General features: G+C 39.5%; 1 protein-coding gene across 1 annotated transcript in view; it reads left to right on the plus strand.

Moving 5' to 3' along the window:
• LOC126100118 (ankyrin repeat domain-containing protein 27-like) overlaps nucleotides 1–17,372 on the plus strand; it is a 116,831-nt gene that overhangs the window by 37,353 nt on the left and 62,106 nt on the right. Inside the window, exon 7 of the mRNA XM_049910649.1 lies at nucleotides 10,506–10,671. Coding sequence (XP_049766606.1) covers nucleotides 10,506–10,671 — 166 coding nt within the window. The remainder of the gene's footprint in view (nucleotides 1–10,505; nucleotides 10,672–17,372) is intronic.

Consider the following 17,372-nt stretch of genomic DNA (forward strand, 5'->3'; position numbering starts at 1 on the left):
CAAGAAAGCCCCAACATACCGCATAGCCAAACACCTCCAAAAGCTAGTTACAAAACACTATAAAGTAGAAAACAACAGAACAGTGATAAACACAGGAAACCTAATAGAAAACATACAGAACACAGCATCACTGATTTCATTCGATATAGAAAATATGTATACCTCCATTCCTATCACAGAAACAATAGAAATCATAGAACAAAATCTCTCATCCCACAGCAACCTCACCACAGACGCAATAAAAGAAATAACAGATATGCTCAGACTGACAACTGAACAAAACTACTTTCAGTTTGAGGAAGAATATTATCTACAAACTGATGGACTGCCCATGGGATCCCCAATATCAGGAACACTAGCAAACATTTTCATCAGTCACCTTGAAAATCAGATATTTGATAAGATAACCACAAATGAAAGTTTCAAAATGATATATTGGTACAGATACGTGGATGACATTATCTGTCTGGTAGACGAGCCAAGTGAAAAAATAGATGAACTCCATTCAGAAATAAACAAAGCTCATAAGAACATAAAATTCACACTTGAAAAAGAAACTCAAATAAATTTTCTTGACATTACAATTAAAAAAGAAAATGGAAAACATACATTTAACATCTTTAGAAAGCCAACAGCCACGGACACAATAATACATTCCACATCCAACCACCCCCAAAGCCAGAAACTTGCAGCACTAAGACACATGTTACATAGATTAAACAGAATCCCACTCAGCAAGAGAAACTATGAACAAGAAATGAACACGATCATACAAATAGCTAGGAACAACGGGTATGACACACATGTGGTTCACAGGCTCAATCAAAAAATAAAAACACAAATAAAAAACAAACACAACATTTCCACAATACAAAAGAACTCACAAGCTGAAAACTTACAAACACACTCAACAAACACACACAATGACAACACCACACAGAAAAGAACCAGATGGTACACCATGACCTACACACATAAACTAACACACAGAGTTGCAAACATCCTAAAGAGACAGGGCTTCAAAATAGCATATAAGCCTGGGCAAACCCTTCAATCACACCTAAGCCAGCCAGCTACCAAGAGGGACAAATTCCAACAATCAGGAATATATAAACTTGAATGTCAAAGTTGTGATGCAGTATACATAGGCCTGACATGCAGGAATTTTGAAACAAGATACAAAGAACATATCAGATGTTGGAAGTATGAAACAAACCATTCCACATTTGCAGAGCATTTAAAACACTACAACCATCATCCCACAAACATGGAACAAGAAATGAAAATAATGAGAATAAGCAACCACGACAAACATCTTATACAAATGCAAGAAAACTTCCACATCCAGGAAGCCATAGCAGAAAACAAACATGTGATAAATGAACAAACACACATCAGCACAGGCTCCCTACTACACTTAATAAAGGAAATGATAACATAAAAAAAATATATATATATATAACACCAAAATACACACACACGCACACACACACACACACACACACACACACACACACACACACACACACACACACACAGCACAAAAAAATACATATCACACCAAAACACACACACACACACACACACACACACACACACACACACACACATACACAGGACAAAAACAAAAATAAATAAATACAATAAAATAAAATTAAATTAATACCACACCAAAACACACACACACACACACACACAAATGCATACACGAACAGACCACAGATACTTCAATAGTTACACTCATAAGTTTGGCAGTAATATTCGATCTTTGGCAAAAACATTTGACAGTCGGCAACAAAAACCAAAACATTGCATTAAAACAAGCGTTCAGTGCATAGTGCTGTGGAATGTGGAAAAAACAGCAAATTGGCGCTCATAGAAAGAACAACAACACCAAAAATGCAACAGGAGCGTAATATGTAAGAAACTGTCCACGCAACCTGTAAGTACAGTTCAAAACATTACTACTTAATAGGAAATACCAACCACCAGAACTGTTTATAACCTATAGGCACAGTGACAAAAATGTAAATAAAATAGCTAACATATGTACATATTCCAGGCCACTGACGATGCCTTGCAGAAAATAAAGGCGAAACGCGTATGGCGCTAAAATTGTGTTTTATTCAGTTGCTGTCAGACGGTCCATAAGTGAAAATTATCAATATACCGTAGTATTACGTGCAACTGAGGAGGACAGGACCACAAAAGTTGAAGAAGCCACGTTCTTGTCCGGCAATGGTAGCGAGCTTGTGGGAGTAATGCAGTGGCCTAGAAAGTCTTTTTGTGATTGTATGAAGACACAATTGGAAAACTTGGAAAAAATGCTAATGGAGTTCTTCTGGTGGTGGGGAGAAGACTAAGGCATAGTCCAGGTACGCGAAGCAAAATGGCAGACCACACAGCACTGAGTTGATGAACCTCTGCCACATCTGCACCACATTCCAATGCTGAAAGTCTTGAACTTGCTCTCAAATAAGCCAAATGATGCAATAATGGCTGTCTTTGGGATGTCTTTGGCTGCCACCAGCATCTGTATTTAGGCCTTGTTGCAATCTAGTACAGTGTATACACAAGCACTACTCAACGCATAGTTGTAGTAATGGAGCAGAGTTACCTGGTACCTGTCAGGAATCGTGCAGGCGTTGAAAGCTTTGTAGTTTACGCAAGGCTACCAAGAACTACAGTTCGTAAAATGAGGTGCAGGGGTGAAGACCAAGGGCTATCAGACGGATGCGTAGTGCCGTCTTTGATCATGTTATTGAACTTGCTTTTGCTATCTTCTCCAGTCCGGTGCTAGTCTTAGAAGTTGGCAGGAGATCAGCAGCCCCTCATTCGTCTTGATGTGAGGGTCAGTGTTGTGTAGGTACCCTTCAGTATGCAGCCCTGCTGCGAGAGCACCTTCTCTCCCTTTGCAGGCTGTGATCTGCTCAGATGGTGCAACACACTACCAACTGGCTAATCTGTTGCGTCAGCTGATTGTCTTTCACCACTAATACCTCATACTCGGCACACACTACCGTGGTGGCTTTACTCCTGCATTGCGCAGTTGATACCATAATGGGTGCAAGTGATAATAGCATCCAGTACTTTATCAGTTTTGGCAGAGTGTTGAGCAACATCTCTTGACTGTGTCACAATAAATGCCTTGATAGAGGGAGGCAAGTGACTGCTCCAGATCATACACAACAGATGATCATGTATGGTACCTGCTTCGATTTTGCTTCTAAGATGCCACAGGTTCTGTAACAATCTTCGGTTGCTGATATCCTTTTGGATCAGTACTTGTGTAATGTGCTCCTCTTGAGATGCGAAAAGACGGTGGATCAATCCCAACTTCAAGCGGTCGTATGCATTCCCTCCACATGATGCGACAATGATGTCCTGAACTTCTGCTGCATTTTGCTGTTCCTAGTGGCTCACTAGTAATGTGAATTTAGAAGCATATGCAGTCATACCAGAAAAGAAAAAAATTGCCTCTACCTGGAAAAACCACAAGACCAGGTTGTGCGGCCAGAATGGAGTTAGCCTCGCGGCTATTCTGGACGTGGTTGGGTTCATAGTCTCCGGACTTTCATCTGTTGTGTTGTTTACTTGTGTTAGATACATGCAGGCAGTCGATCACATCTGGGTCACCAGTTTGGCCACTGTGTATGAAAATCAGGACTTGAGACTCTACTGTGCCTGCTACATGAATAACACATACACCAAAATATCTTCAACACAACAACGGAACTTTATGTAAATGTAGAATGCTAAATACAGATCTCACATCTCACAAGGGAGAACACTAAATACTTGGCTCACGAGATTAGGAATTCAATAACAGATCAGTTGCACTTGTCGACATACAAAAAGTAGTAGAACAAGAAATGAAAGCTCTGTGCGTTGGAGAACAAAACACAGCACTCCTAGCAAAACGTGCAGAGCTACTTGGAGCATGTGCAAAAATTGACACTTGCACTCGTGCACTAAAATTGCACATCACATGATGGCTGTGATCACTATGGCTTCATTCATTTTGCTCCTGTTTTATCTTCTTCTGGATGCAGCTGAATGTACAGATTTTCAACAGCTGTAAGTAACTGTGGAATATTGGTGCTTTATTCAAACCCACCACTTTCCTGAACTTCCTTTGAGAGAAATTTTCATACAGAATTTTATTACAGCCATAGAGAGCACTGGATGTAGCTCTGTATAAACCATAGCCCCATCACAAATGAGATAGAAAGCGTTGACCTAAACAGTATACAACCATCCACACGATTAACACAAACTTCCCTTCCCCTTCACTATGTGGTGTGCAAAGTAGGTGGACAAGGGAAGAAATTAAATGGAACCTGGGTCAATCAGATTAGGCTGCTTCACCAATGAGTGTTGGATTTTTCTACTACATATGTCAAGCATGCAGCCCCAGATATTTATCATGGTTGTGAACTAGTCATCTTTTGGTCAGATATCGCGCTGATGTTGAGAGCCTCTCATCACTAAAAAGAATAATTTGGAGGATTTGCAGTATGTGGACAGGATTCTCCAATCTGTTGCCGACCCTGTGATCAACAATTTGGTGATAGGTTCATCTTTAAACAAAATTGTGCATAAGCACACTGACTTCCATGAGGCAGCAGCAGGTCAAATGGAATGACTAGCAGTATCTGCTGAAACAGGTTGAATCAAACACGCTTCCAGCCAGTTGCAACTTGTAGTGGGTCATTGTAGGAACCCTCCTCACATGTTGGATGAAATAAGAGGAACAGGCTTTAGCAGCAGTGTCTCAACAATCTTGTGTATACCATGCAAATGCTAAAGCTGATCATGTTACAGTGCACGGCATGGAATAACATGGTATTGAATGGCACCCACCAGTGAATTTTTATTTCAGGCGTGTTCACTTTTTCTCAGACTGCCTAGTTATTATTATTTTTTTCACAGTAAAGTAATGTTTTTAGTTTATAGTGTTTGGTCTTTCATTGCCCAATTTCCTTAAATTGGAGGCCACATACATTTCCGGATGTGAAAGTTATGCAAAACCTATTTGAAGTGGCTATGTTAGCAGCTGCTTTGATTGTTGTATTGTGCCCAAACAGAATAAACGTGTTTTTAAGGAACACACAGCTTTTGGTACTCAGTTGCAGGAAGGACACAAGAATGATGAAAAAACTAGTGTTTTGAAGTGTGAACTTCCTATAATGAGTATGTCAAATACTGCTGTTCTAAGATGGAAATAAGACAAAACATACACAACCAATTTTGTTTACCATTTGCATAGATTTTCATTAATAGCATATTGATTTAAAGTTTTTTTAGCTCACACTAAGTCATGACATTTATATTAACTACCCTGTAGGTTTCCTCAGTGTGTTTTATTAATGGTGTGCTTTGGAATGTACAGCCAAGTTGTTGTTTCCATTTTTCTGCATAATATTTTGACAACACATCATTTTCAGCTAAAATCAATAACACCTGAGCAAGAGGTTCAGGCTCACAAACAAAAAGGAAAGGCCAAGAATCACTTACCTACCTCACTTTACTGCCATCGACAGAGATTTTTTTTGGTCTTATTTTTAATGTTGAAGACAAACTAGTTTTCAGAAAGCTGGGTATGTGTAACATTCCATGTGGAAGTCTTATGTGGGGCAGACTATTGTCGACAGTCGACAAACAAATCTGCTGTCACCAAGTACTACTTTGAGTATGTACATGACACGAAATGAAGTGAGATGAGGTAAGGCAAGACTAGCATCATGATTTGAACACCAAGATTCTGTGACAGTGTACTTAGAGAGTCTTATCAAAATAAAGAAGTCAGAAAAGCTAATAAACTGGTGCAGAGTTTCTGTTTATCAAGACTTGGGAATTAGCATTCAGTTTACTAAGATCCCATCAGACATCTCATCCCTCAGAACTCAAAAACACTGAGAGAATGTGGGTTTCATCGAACAGCAGGCTCTGAAAAACAAATGAGCATCAAAGGGTGTAGTGAGTTGAGGAGCCGAACTCTGCTATAAATAGCTTTCAACACCAACACCACTTCAGTCTTGTTGGAGTCCAGGTGACAAGTATGCATAACAACAAAGCTCAAAGAACCTGACGGGGATGACTGCATTAGTAGTCAGAACATGTAGAAAAATGGAGTACCGTATTTACTCGAATCCAAGCCGCACTTTTTTCCGGTTTTTGTAATCCAAAAAACTGCCTGCGGCTTAGAATCGAGTGGAAAGTAAGCAGAAGTTCTGAAAAATGTTGGTAGGTGCCGCCACAACTAACTTCTGCCATCAAATATACGTAGCGCTACACAGGCTTGCTTTGCAGGCACAAAGATAAATACTGGCGCCAAAACCTCTGCATCGGTAGCATAAATTAAAAAAAAAGGTGGAAGACGATCTTTTTTCTCCGCCCCGAGTTTCTACCACTGCAGTTTCATACATTATCCAACGAAGTAAATACAAATTCCATATTGTTCATCTTCGAATGTAGCAGCATTTCAATGTACTACGAAAATCCGAGTGGCAAGACTGTTTGGGGTTTTTGTCAATATGGCCAACTCTACATTCTGAATTATTTCCTACCTGTGAGAAGAGATGGTTGCTAATAGGAACTTTCATGAATTGTGAATCACATGCAGTATTCTCTTCACCATAAGAATAATACGAAAACATTTTGCCATGTATTGTTTCGTGTTTTCTGCTATCTCATTTAACCTGTCTGCCCTCTAACTACGAAACTAGAGTGAGACAACAGCAAACGCGAAAGAATATACATATCGTGTCATGTTTATATTCGTATTATTCTTATGCCTAATAGTGATACAGTCAGAAATGAAGCATGGCAATTGACTAGATTTTTAAATCTAAGATGACTAATTTCTGTGCAGAATGTAATGTGCTAAAGAGGCGTCTGCAAAGATTTTCAAACGGAGAAAAATTTTCGCTAAACTCTCGTTCAGAACATCTTCTATCATACGCAGTCTGTTATTTGGTTCTTGTTGATCATTATCAAAGAGAGCAGTCGTGTAAGTAACAATAAATAGCAGTCTATTGCCATTGCTTTGCTCATGAGACAATTCACTCTTTTTTTTTTTTTTTTTTTTTTTTTAAGCGGTAGCGCGCACAAAAGCAAGCTATGCCGCGAGTGGCGACAGCCGTAAACACTTATTATCAGAATGCGAGAAACAATGCGTGACACAGTACAGTAATGCATTTTCAGCTTAGAGTGATGTAAACACCTATAACAAAGAGAACAGCACTTATCAGATCAAAGAAAAATAAACAATCAATTCAAACCAGATGAAGCACGTGAAAAAGGAAGGGTAACCGTATAAATACGGACGGAGCGTCTGACGCATAGCAATGGCTACCTGGTAAAGCTTAACTGGTAAGCTTACGACTCGAACCAAACTACTGTAGCTGTATCGTCATTCATTCGACCTAAATTGAGTCTCATATTAAAATGGACCAACTTTGTTTCAATTTGGAAGTGCGGCCTAAAACTTTTCTCTCCCCTTGAATTTCGAGTCTCAAATTTCAGGTGCGGCTTAGATTAGGGAAAATTTTTTTCCTTGATTTTGAGTCTCATTTTTCAGGTGCGGCTTAGATTCGAGTGCGGCTTAGATTCGAGTAAATACGGTAAACATTTTTGCCACTCACCTGAAAGCACACAGTCACAAATGCAATACCTAAACTTTTTTTTTGTTGTTGTAAATCTTTACCTTTATACATTTGAGTGGCCAGACACTGGTTTCAACTTTTGTGAGCAGTTGAAACAAAGTAATGCATTTGAAACAAAGTAATGCAATAGATATGAGATTATGAGGAAAGTAGTTGGCATTTGTGTCATTAATTCCCATTACGCACTGAAATTGTGACAAACAAATGAGCAGAATGAATGGAGCATAATAGAAATGTGTTCAGTGTCTTCTAATGCATTGTAACTTGTAGGATAACTTACTGCATTTTGTGTAATGATAATGGAATTTCCTGGGTGGAACAGTGCATAAAATAAGGGAAAGGTGTGGCCCATAGAAACACACAACAGAAAACAATATTCACATTGGCTTTTGAGCTCTTCCTCTTTTTGTAGCTAAAGTTCACATATTCACACTGGCGGCCACACAGACACCCAAACGAACACTACTGCATCTGCAGTCAGACTGATTATTAATTTTTGATTAATTAATAATCAGTCTTGTTGCAGCTGTGGTAGTGTTCATCTTTGTGTCTGTGCTGTGGTGTGTTTGAATGTGAGTACTTTTGGAAGAAAGAGAGCAAGAGCGTTAAAACTAATGTGAATACAATTTTCTGTCATGTGTTTCTATGTGTCACACATCAGTCTTCTATAGGTCAGTGGTTGCCTTTCCCTTCTTTTACGTATTACTGCATCTTGTTTATAGTAGTATGAAATAAAGTTGAGCTGTGCCTCTTACTCAGGTGGTGCAATATGTGTTACCATTTTATTGAAGGCTATGTTACAATCTACTTCTTCTGTATCGAATACAACTTAGTAAATAAAATTTTCTTCTGTCTGAGCAGTAACCAAAATAGAATTTACATGTAGTAAGGGAATTTTGTAAGATTGTGTCAAGAAATTGTAATAATAGGAAAAACGATTTCGGACTGTTTGCATTAAAAACTGGTGTTTATTGTGAAATAATGACAATACTGTGTAAAAATCATTATTAGTAACACACACACACACACACACACACACACACACACACACACACACACACACACACACACACACACACGGTTGAGGATGGTATAGTGATATACAAGCAACAAAGTGAGTGCATGATGCATTCTGCACAGAGAGAGCTGTAGAATACCATGTGACATCGCTAGTGTTTTCTCTAGGTCTTACCCATGTCTTGCATCATCCAGCTGTTGCTTACACTGGTAATTGGCAATGCTGGGATGAGTGCCATTTTGGGGTACTGTCTATGCCTCTGACCCTCAGTAGTAAAATTAATAAGCACAGAAAACTGTCAGTTTTGCTTTTTAATGTAATACTTGTTTTCCCTTAATGACACCCATAATGAACACTACAGTGGCTAAGTATCTTCACCATACCAAAACTAACATGAAAATCAATGCTAAATGTTCTAAACACACACACACACAAACACACACACACCCTGGAATGCACACTACAGACATACACACCAGAATGACACTGTTGGCTGTAGTGTCAAATGGTACTGCAAATTGTCACTGTGCATTGTCCCACCACATTTCTTCTTATGTGTGCACCACTATAGTGCAATAAAGAACATGGGGAGAACCTGTGCAGAGTTTGGAAAATAGGAAAGAGGTCCTCACAAATCAAAGTGAACTGTGCCTTCGTTGTTCACTACAGCATAAAGTTTTAATTTGTCAGAGTTTTATTAGCAATTTAGACTACTCTGCTCCATCTGACAGCAGCAAAATTAGTGACATTTTTAAATTTTTCCACATAACAGATTAATGTACAAAGACTATAATATAATTTCATTCTTTGAACAAGTGTTTTGTAAGCTTACCTATAATCTGTTTCTAACAAGGGAACCTCCCCATCGCACCCCCCTCAGATTTAGTTATAAGTTGGCACAGTGGATAGGCCTTGAAAAACTGAACAAAGATCAATCGAGAAAACAGGAAGAAGTTGTGTGGAACTAAGAAAAAAATAAGCAAAATATACAAACTGAGTAGTCCATGTGCCAGATAGGCAACATCAAGGGTACTGTGGGCTCAGGAGCGCCGTGGTCCCGTGGTTAGCGTGAGCAGCTGCGGAACGAGAGGTCTTTGGTTCAAGGCTTCCCTCAAATGAAAAGTTAAATTTTTAATTTTCAGACAGTTATTATCTGTCCGTCCGTCCGTACGACGTGCGAACCGTGCGAGGTAACTGCGCCGTAGTATGGGGACGCTACACCTAAACAAACATCGAAACACACGACGTCAATCGACTACAGCGCACAGAAGAGAGAGTTTTCCTGTGGAGGAATCGGTTGACATATGACCTTGCGATCAAATATTTTCGGTTCCCATTGGAGAGGCACGTCCTTTCGTCTACTAATCGCACGGTTTTGCGGTGTGGTCACAAAACACAGACACTAAACTTATTACAGTGAACAGAGACGTCAATGAACGAACGGACAGATCATAACTTTGCGAAAATAAACTTTTCACTCGAGGGAAGACTTGAACCAAAGACCTCTGGTTCTGCAGCTGCCCATGCTAACTACGAGACTACGGCGCTCCGGAGCACATACTCTACTTGATGTTGCCTATCTGGCACATGGACTACTCGGTTTGTATATTTTGCTTATTTTTTTCATAGTTCCACACAACTTCTTCCTGTTTTCTCACTTGATCTGTGTTGCGTTTTTCAAGGCCTATCCACTGTGCCAACTTATAACTAAATCTGAGGGGGGTGCGATGGGGAGGTTCCCTTGTAAGCAATGTCAGTGTTGTGTGTACTTTTTATGCATGATATGTGTTGAAATTTAAAGGAATTGTTGTTGCCAACAGCTACATGGTGAACCAGCTGCATAGTTTGGTTTTCCCAGCTCTGTGTGCACTATACAAGGAAGAAGATGCTGAAATTTACACGCATTTGCAAAAGCTGTCTAACCATGGTGTGACACCTGATCAGCTGGGAGCTCCAGTTGATTTAGCTGTTCCTTTGCCAGCTGCAGTAAGTTGTCGTATACAGGATGTGATTACAAATGATTCATCAGGTTTTGAATGAATATACTTCACAAAGAATTTTGTAAAAAAAGTAATCGATACATTGTATGGAAAAGCAAATTTTCAGGTTTCATACACGTCATTATAAATGTTTTATATACTCTCCTTGATTTACAGGGCAGACATCTGTGCATTACTTCAAGTTCCGCCCAAACTCGTTTGAACATGCCCGTCAGTGTTCGCCACTGCAGCAGTGATGTAGTCATGTAGTTCAGTCAATGTTGGTGGCAAAAGTGGTGTGTTAACATTGTCTTTCACATACCCCTAAAGAAAAAAAAAATCACTAATTGTAAGGTCAAGTAACCTTGGGGCCATCTAAAGAATGCCAAATCATCATGAATGCAGTGTGTAATCTACTGGTGTGGAAGTTCCTCTTTCAGATGACACAGTACTGTATGCCATTGAAGCAGAGCTCCATCTTATTGGAGTCTGAATTTTTGAATATCAGCTATCACTGTAGGAAACAACCAGTCTTTCAGTATGTTAGGTACATGGTACCCATCAAAGTATTTTGAGAAAAAAATTAGGGTCCGTACTCTTCACTACTTGAAACAAGACGGAAGGCAGTCACCTTTGAAGAATGTGTTTCAGTCTCCTCTGTACATCACGATTTTCTGTGACTTTTATGCTAATGCTGTGAAGATTCACTTGACTGTTTATGTGGAATGTCGCCTCATAACTGAACATCCGTTGGGAGAAATTTGTTATCTCCAATTGCTTCCTGGGAAAGTTCACAAAATTTGCATCTGTTGGTGCAGTCATTTGTCTGTAAACGTTGCAACAGCTATATGTAATACAGTTTCTGATGTAATTGTTCATGCAGAATCTTCCACAGGCAGGCTGAGGAATGCCCAGTTTGTGACTTGCATGACATGTGGATTTCTTTGGTTTACAAAGAAACTCCTATTGAACACTCTCCACAACTTAAATTGCAGCACTTGGTCATCCACAGTTTTTCCTTTTACAGGGGTACTCTGTCTCCATGAACTGTTGATACCACCACAGAATACACTGGTGTATTGAAGGCTGTACACTGTACTGTCTTCAGAAAGCATGCTGCTTGGAAGTGATGGATTATCTTCTCATACTGCAGCACAAAAAATTCTTCATGTTTGTGTCACCATTTTGTAGATTGCTGTCTCCCTGCCAACCAAGAATATCACAATGAAACCACAGTGATGTAAACACAACTTCAAAATATACTGTTTCCATTGGTTATTAGTACAAACAGGTGCACACGTTATACAGGGTGTTACAGAAAGGTACGGCCAAACTTTCAGGAAACATTCCTCGCACACAAAGAAAGAAAATATGTTATGTGGACATGTGTCCGGAAACACTTACTTTCCATGTTAGAGCTCATTTTATTACTTCTCTTCAAATCACATTAATCATGGAATGGAAACACACAGCAACAGAACGTACCAGCGTGACTTCAAACAGTTTGTTACAGGAAATGTTCAAAATGTCCTCCATTAGCGAGGATACATGCATCCACCCTCCGTCACATGGAATCCCTGATGCGCTGATGCAGCCCTGGAGAATGGCGTATTGTATCACAGCCGTCCACAATACAAGCATGAAGAGTCTCTACATTTGGTACCGGGGTTGCGTAGACAAGAGCTTTCAAATGCCCCCATAAATGAAAGTCAAGAGGGTTGAGGTCAGGAGAGCGTGGAGGCCATGGAATTGGTCCACCTCTACCACTCCATCGGTCGCCGAATCTGTTGTTGATAAGCGTACGAACACTTTGACTGAAATGTGTAGGAGCTCCATCGTGCATGAACCACATATTGTGTCGTACTTATAAAGGCACATGTTCTAGCAGCACAGGTAGAGAATATCATATGCAATCATGATAACGTGCTCCATTGAACGTAGGTGGAAGAAACTAAAATGAGCTCTAACATGGAAACTAAGCGTTTCCGGACACATGTCCACATAACATCTTTTCTTTATTTGTGTGTGAGGAATGTTCCCTGAAAGTTTGGCCGTACCTTTTTGTAACACCCTGTACATCTGAAGCTATAAGACATCAAAACCCAATGAATCATTTGCTATTACTCTGTATATTTGCAGAAACTTCTTTTATTAAAAAATAATTAAAATACATAACTTTTAATAACTCAGTGATTGCAGTCATTATTGTTCCTAGATAATATAAATAAAACAGTTACCATTTCTTATTTGTCTTTTCTTTCCACTGTATTGTTTATCATTACAAACGGAAAGAAAGGGAGTGTGATGAAGGAATAGTGTGAATCTGTATTGTATACACAGGATTTTTTAAAGGGTATGATTGCTACCATCTGAAATTCTGGTTGTATAAAGATTAACATCTTTTGCATAGTTTAACCATGTGTTGAAAAGCAGCTGAACCAGCTGAAAATGAACGTCTGGGCCCAGATGTAATTCTAGCTCACTTGCACAGAGGATTGTGGCATTGGCCTCTTTCTTAGCTCACAATTATAGTACAGTGAATGTATTGTAGAATGAGCGGTCCCAAGGGACTATAAGATTGCACAGGCTACTACCAGATGTAAGAAGGACAAAAGAATTGGTGTGATACAGGCCCTTTTAGCATATTCTGAGCTCAAGTATAATAATTTTCCTGGATACAGAAATAATTTTCCTGGATACAGAAATTCTGTCATCCTTAAATCAGTGTTGGATTTACGAAGCACAACTCGTGCAGAACACAGCTCACTTTTTTTCATACACAGTATTTTGTGATCCACGTAGGCACACCAACCAGCACATTCTATATTCTTAAATTTGTGGATGGCCTTCAAACTGTAGTATGTTAACAAAGGCCAGGGATACAGAACAGGTTCCAGAGTATGTGTCTGGTCAAGGTATTTTTTTTTTTATTGTTAGAACCCAGTATATTCTCCCGGATGGACACTGGTAATTACAGAGAAAGTTAAGGAGTGTCCCAGGGAAATATTTGCTGATGATACTGTTGTCTATGGGAAAGCATTGTTAAAGTGCCTGTAGGGGTTTTAGAATGGCTTGGAAAGAATTTCTGTTGCATGATGTTGGCTGCTTGCTGTAAGTGTGGATAGATGTAAATTAATGTGTGTGAGTACAACAGACATTCTTGTGGCGTTCAAATATAATGTTAATGGTATGCAGCTTGACTCACTCTCATAAATTACATATATAGGTGTAACATGGCAAAATGACATAAAGTGGATCAAACAAATATAGTCCTTCATAGGGAAGGCAAATCGCTGACAGTGGTTTATTGAAATACTTCTGGGAAGGGTTGTTCACCTATAAAAGAGACCACATACAGTATGTTTCTGAGATCCTTTCGTACTAAGTTGTACTGAAGTATTGAGATCTTCACTCTGTCAGATTAAACTAAGGCTTTGGAACAATTCAGTGGCCTGCTGCCAGACTTCTTGCTGATTGGTTGGATCATGATGTGAGCTTTATGGAAATAACTGCTTCACTGTAGATGGAATCATTTGAGAGGAGATGATGATATTTTTGCAAAAAACTATTGAGAAAGATTAGAGAACCAGCAATTGCAACAGACTCAGAATGATTCTGCTGCTTCCAACATACATCTCGTGTAAGGACAGTAAGGAAAAAATTTGGATATTGAAGCTCAGAAGCATGCAGGCAATCATTTTTTCTTTGCACTATTTGCAAGTGGGACAGGAAAGGCAATGACATAGCAGTAGTACAAAGCATCTTTCAACATGTATAGCAGGCTTAAAAAGGGAGATGGATAGGTTAAAGTTAGATATAGTGGGAATTAGTGAAGTTCGGTGGCAGGAGGAACAAGACTTTTGGTCAGGTGATTACGGGGTTATAAATACAAAATCAAATAGGGGTAATGCAGGAGTAGGTTTAATAATGAATAAAAAAATAGTAGTGCGGGTTAGCTACTACAAACAGCATAGTGAACGCATTATTGTGGCCAAGATAGACACAAAGCCCATGCCTACTACAGTAGTACAAGTTTATATGCCAACTAGCTCTGCAGATGATGAAGAAATAGATGAAATGTATGACGAGATAAAAAAAATTATTCAGGTAGTGAAGGGAGACGAAAATTTAATAGTGATGGGTGACTGGAATTCGTCAGTAGGAAAAGGGAGAGAAGGAAACATAGTAGGTGAATATGGATTGGGGGGAAGGAATGAAAGAGGAAGCCGCCTTGTAGAATTTTGCACAGAGCATAACTTAATCATAGCTAACACTTGGTTCAAGAATCATGAAAGGAGGCTGTATACATGGAAGAAGCCTGGAGATACTGACAGGTTTCAGATAGATTATATAATGGTAAGACAGAGATTTAGGAACCAGGTTTTAAATTGTAAGACATTTCCTGGGGCAGATGTAGATTCTGACCACAATCTATTGGTTATGAACTGCAGATTGAAACTGAAGAAACTGCAAAAAGGTGGGAATTTAAGGAGATGGGACCTGGATAAACTGAAAGAACCAGAGGTTGTAGAGAGTTTCAGGGAGAGCATTAGGGAACAATTGACAGGAATGGGGGAAAGAAATACAGTAGAAGAAGAATGGGTAGCTCTGAGGGATGAAGTGGTGAAGGCAGCAGACGATCAAGTAGGTAAAAAGACGCGGGCTAATAGAAATCCTTGGGTAACAGAAGAAATATTGAATTTAATTGATGAAAGGAGAAAATATAAAAATGCAGTAAATGAAGCAGGCAAAAAGGAATACAAACGTCTCAAAAATGAAATCGACAGGAAGTGCAAAATGGCTAAGCAGGGATGGCTAGAGGACAAATGTAAGGATGTAGAGGCTTGTCTCACTAGGGGTAAGATAGATACTGCCTACAGGAAAATTAAAGATACCTTTGGAGAGAAGAGAACCACTTGTATGAACATCAAGAGCTCAGATGGCAACCCAGTTCTAAGCAAAGAAGGGAAAGCAGAAAGGTAGTAGGAGTATATAGAGGGTTTATACAAGGGCGATGTACTTGAGGACAATATTATGGAAATGGAAGATGATGTAGATGAAGATGAAATGGGAGATAAGATACTGCGTGAAGAGTTTGACAGAGCACTGAAAGACCTGAGTCAAAACAAGGCCCCGGGAGTAGACAACATTCCATTAGAACTACTGATGGCCTCAGGAGAGCCAGTCATGACAAAACTCTACCATCTGGTGAGCACGATGTATGAGACAGGCGAAATACCCTCAGACTTTAAGAAGAATATAATAATTCCAATCCCAAAGAAAGCAGGTGTTGACAGATGTGAAAGTTACCGAACTATCAGTTTAATAAGTCACAGCTGCAAAATACTAATGCGAATTCTTTACAGACGAATGGAAAAACTGGTAGAAGCCGACCTCGGGGAAGATCAGTTTGGATTCCGTAGAAATGTTGGAACACGTGAGGCAATACTGACCTTACGACTTATCTTGGAAGAAAGATTAAGAAAAGGCAAACCTACGTTTCTAGCATTTGTAGAATTAGAGAAAGCTTTTGACAATGTTGACTGGAATACTCTCTTTCAAATTCTGAAGGTGGCAGGGGTAAAATACAGGGAGCGAAAGGCTATTTACAATTTGTACAGAAACCAGATGGCAGTTATAAGAGTCGAAGAGCATGAAAGGGAAGCAGTGGTTGGGAAAGGAGTGAGACAGGGTTGTAGCCTCTCCCCGATGTTATTCAATCTGTATATTGAGCAAGCAGTAAAGGAAACAAAAGAAAAATTCGGAGTAGGTATTAAAATTCATGGAGAAGAAGTAAAAACTTTGAGGTTCGCCGATGACATTGTAATTCTGTCAGAGACAGCAAAGGACTTGGAAGAGCAGTTGAACGGAATGGACAGTGTCTTGAAAGGAGGATATAAGATGAACATCAACAAAAGCAAAACGAGGATAATGGAATGTAGTCAAATTAAGTCGGGTGATGCTGAGGGAATTACATTAGGAAATGAGACACTTAAAGTAGTAAAGGAGTTTTGCTATTTAGGGAGTAAAATAACCGATGATGGTCGAAGTAGAGAGGATATAAAATGTAGACTGGCAATGGCAAGGAAAGCGTTTCTCAAGAAGAGAAATTTGTTAACATCGAATATAGATTTAGGTGTCAGGAAGTCGTTTCTGAAAGTATTTGTATGGAGTGTAGCCATGTATGGAAGTGAGACATGGACGATAACTAGTTTGGACAAGAAGAGAATAGAAGCTTTCGAAATGTGGTGCTAGAGAAGAATGCTGAAGATAAGGTGGGTAGATCACGTAACTAATGAGGAGGTATTGAATAGGATTGGGGAGAAGAGAAGTTTGTGGCACAACTTGACTAGAAGAAGGGATCGGTTGGTAGGACATGTTCTGAGGCATCGAGGGATCACAAATTTAGCATTGGAGGGCAGCGTGGAGGGTAAAAATCGTAGAGGGAGACCAAGAGATCAATACACTAAGCAGATTCAGAAGGATGTAGGTTGCAGTAGGTACTGGGAGATGAAGAAGCTTGCACAGGATAGAGTAGCATGGAGAGCTGCATCAAACCAGTCTCAGGACTGAAGACCACAACAACAACAGCAGGCTGCAGTGTGTGTATATTTACAATCTTTGGTACAGATAGCAATCAGGTATTGTATCAAAGAGCAGTTGAATGAAATTGGTAGACAGACCATGGAAGCTATAAGTGAACACCAA

This window comes from Schistocerca cancellata, chromosome 9 (assembly GCF_023864275.1).
Source record: "Schistocerca cancellata isolate TAMUIC-IGC-003103 chromosome 9, iqSchCanc2.1, whole genome shotgun sequence".
Taxonomy (NCBI): Eukaryota; Metazoa; Arthropoda; class Insecta; order Orthoptera; family Acrididae; genus Schistocerca; species Schistocerca cancellata.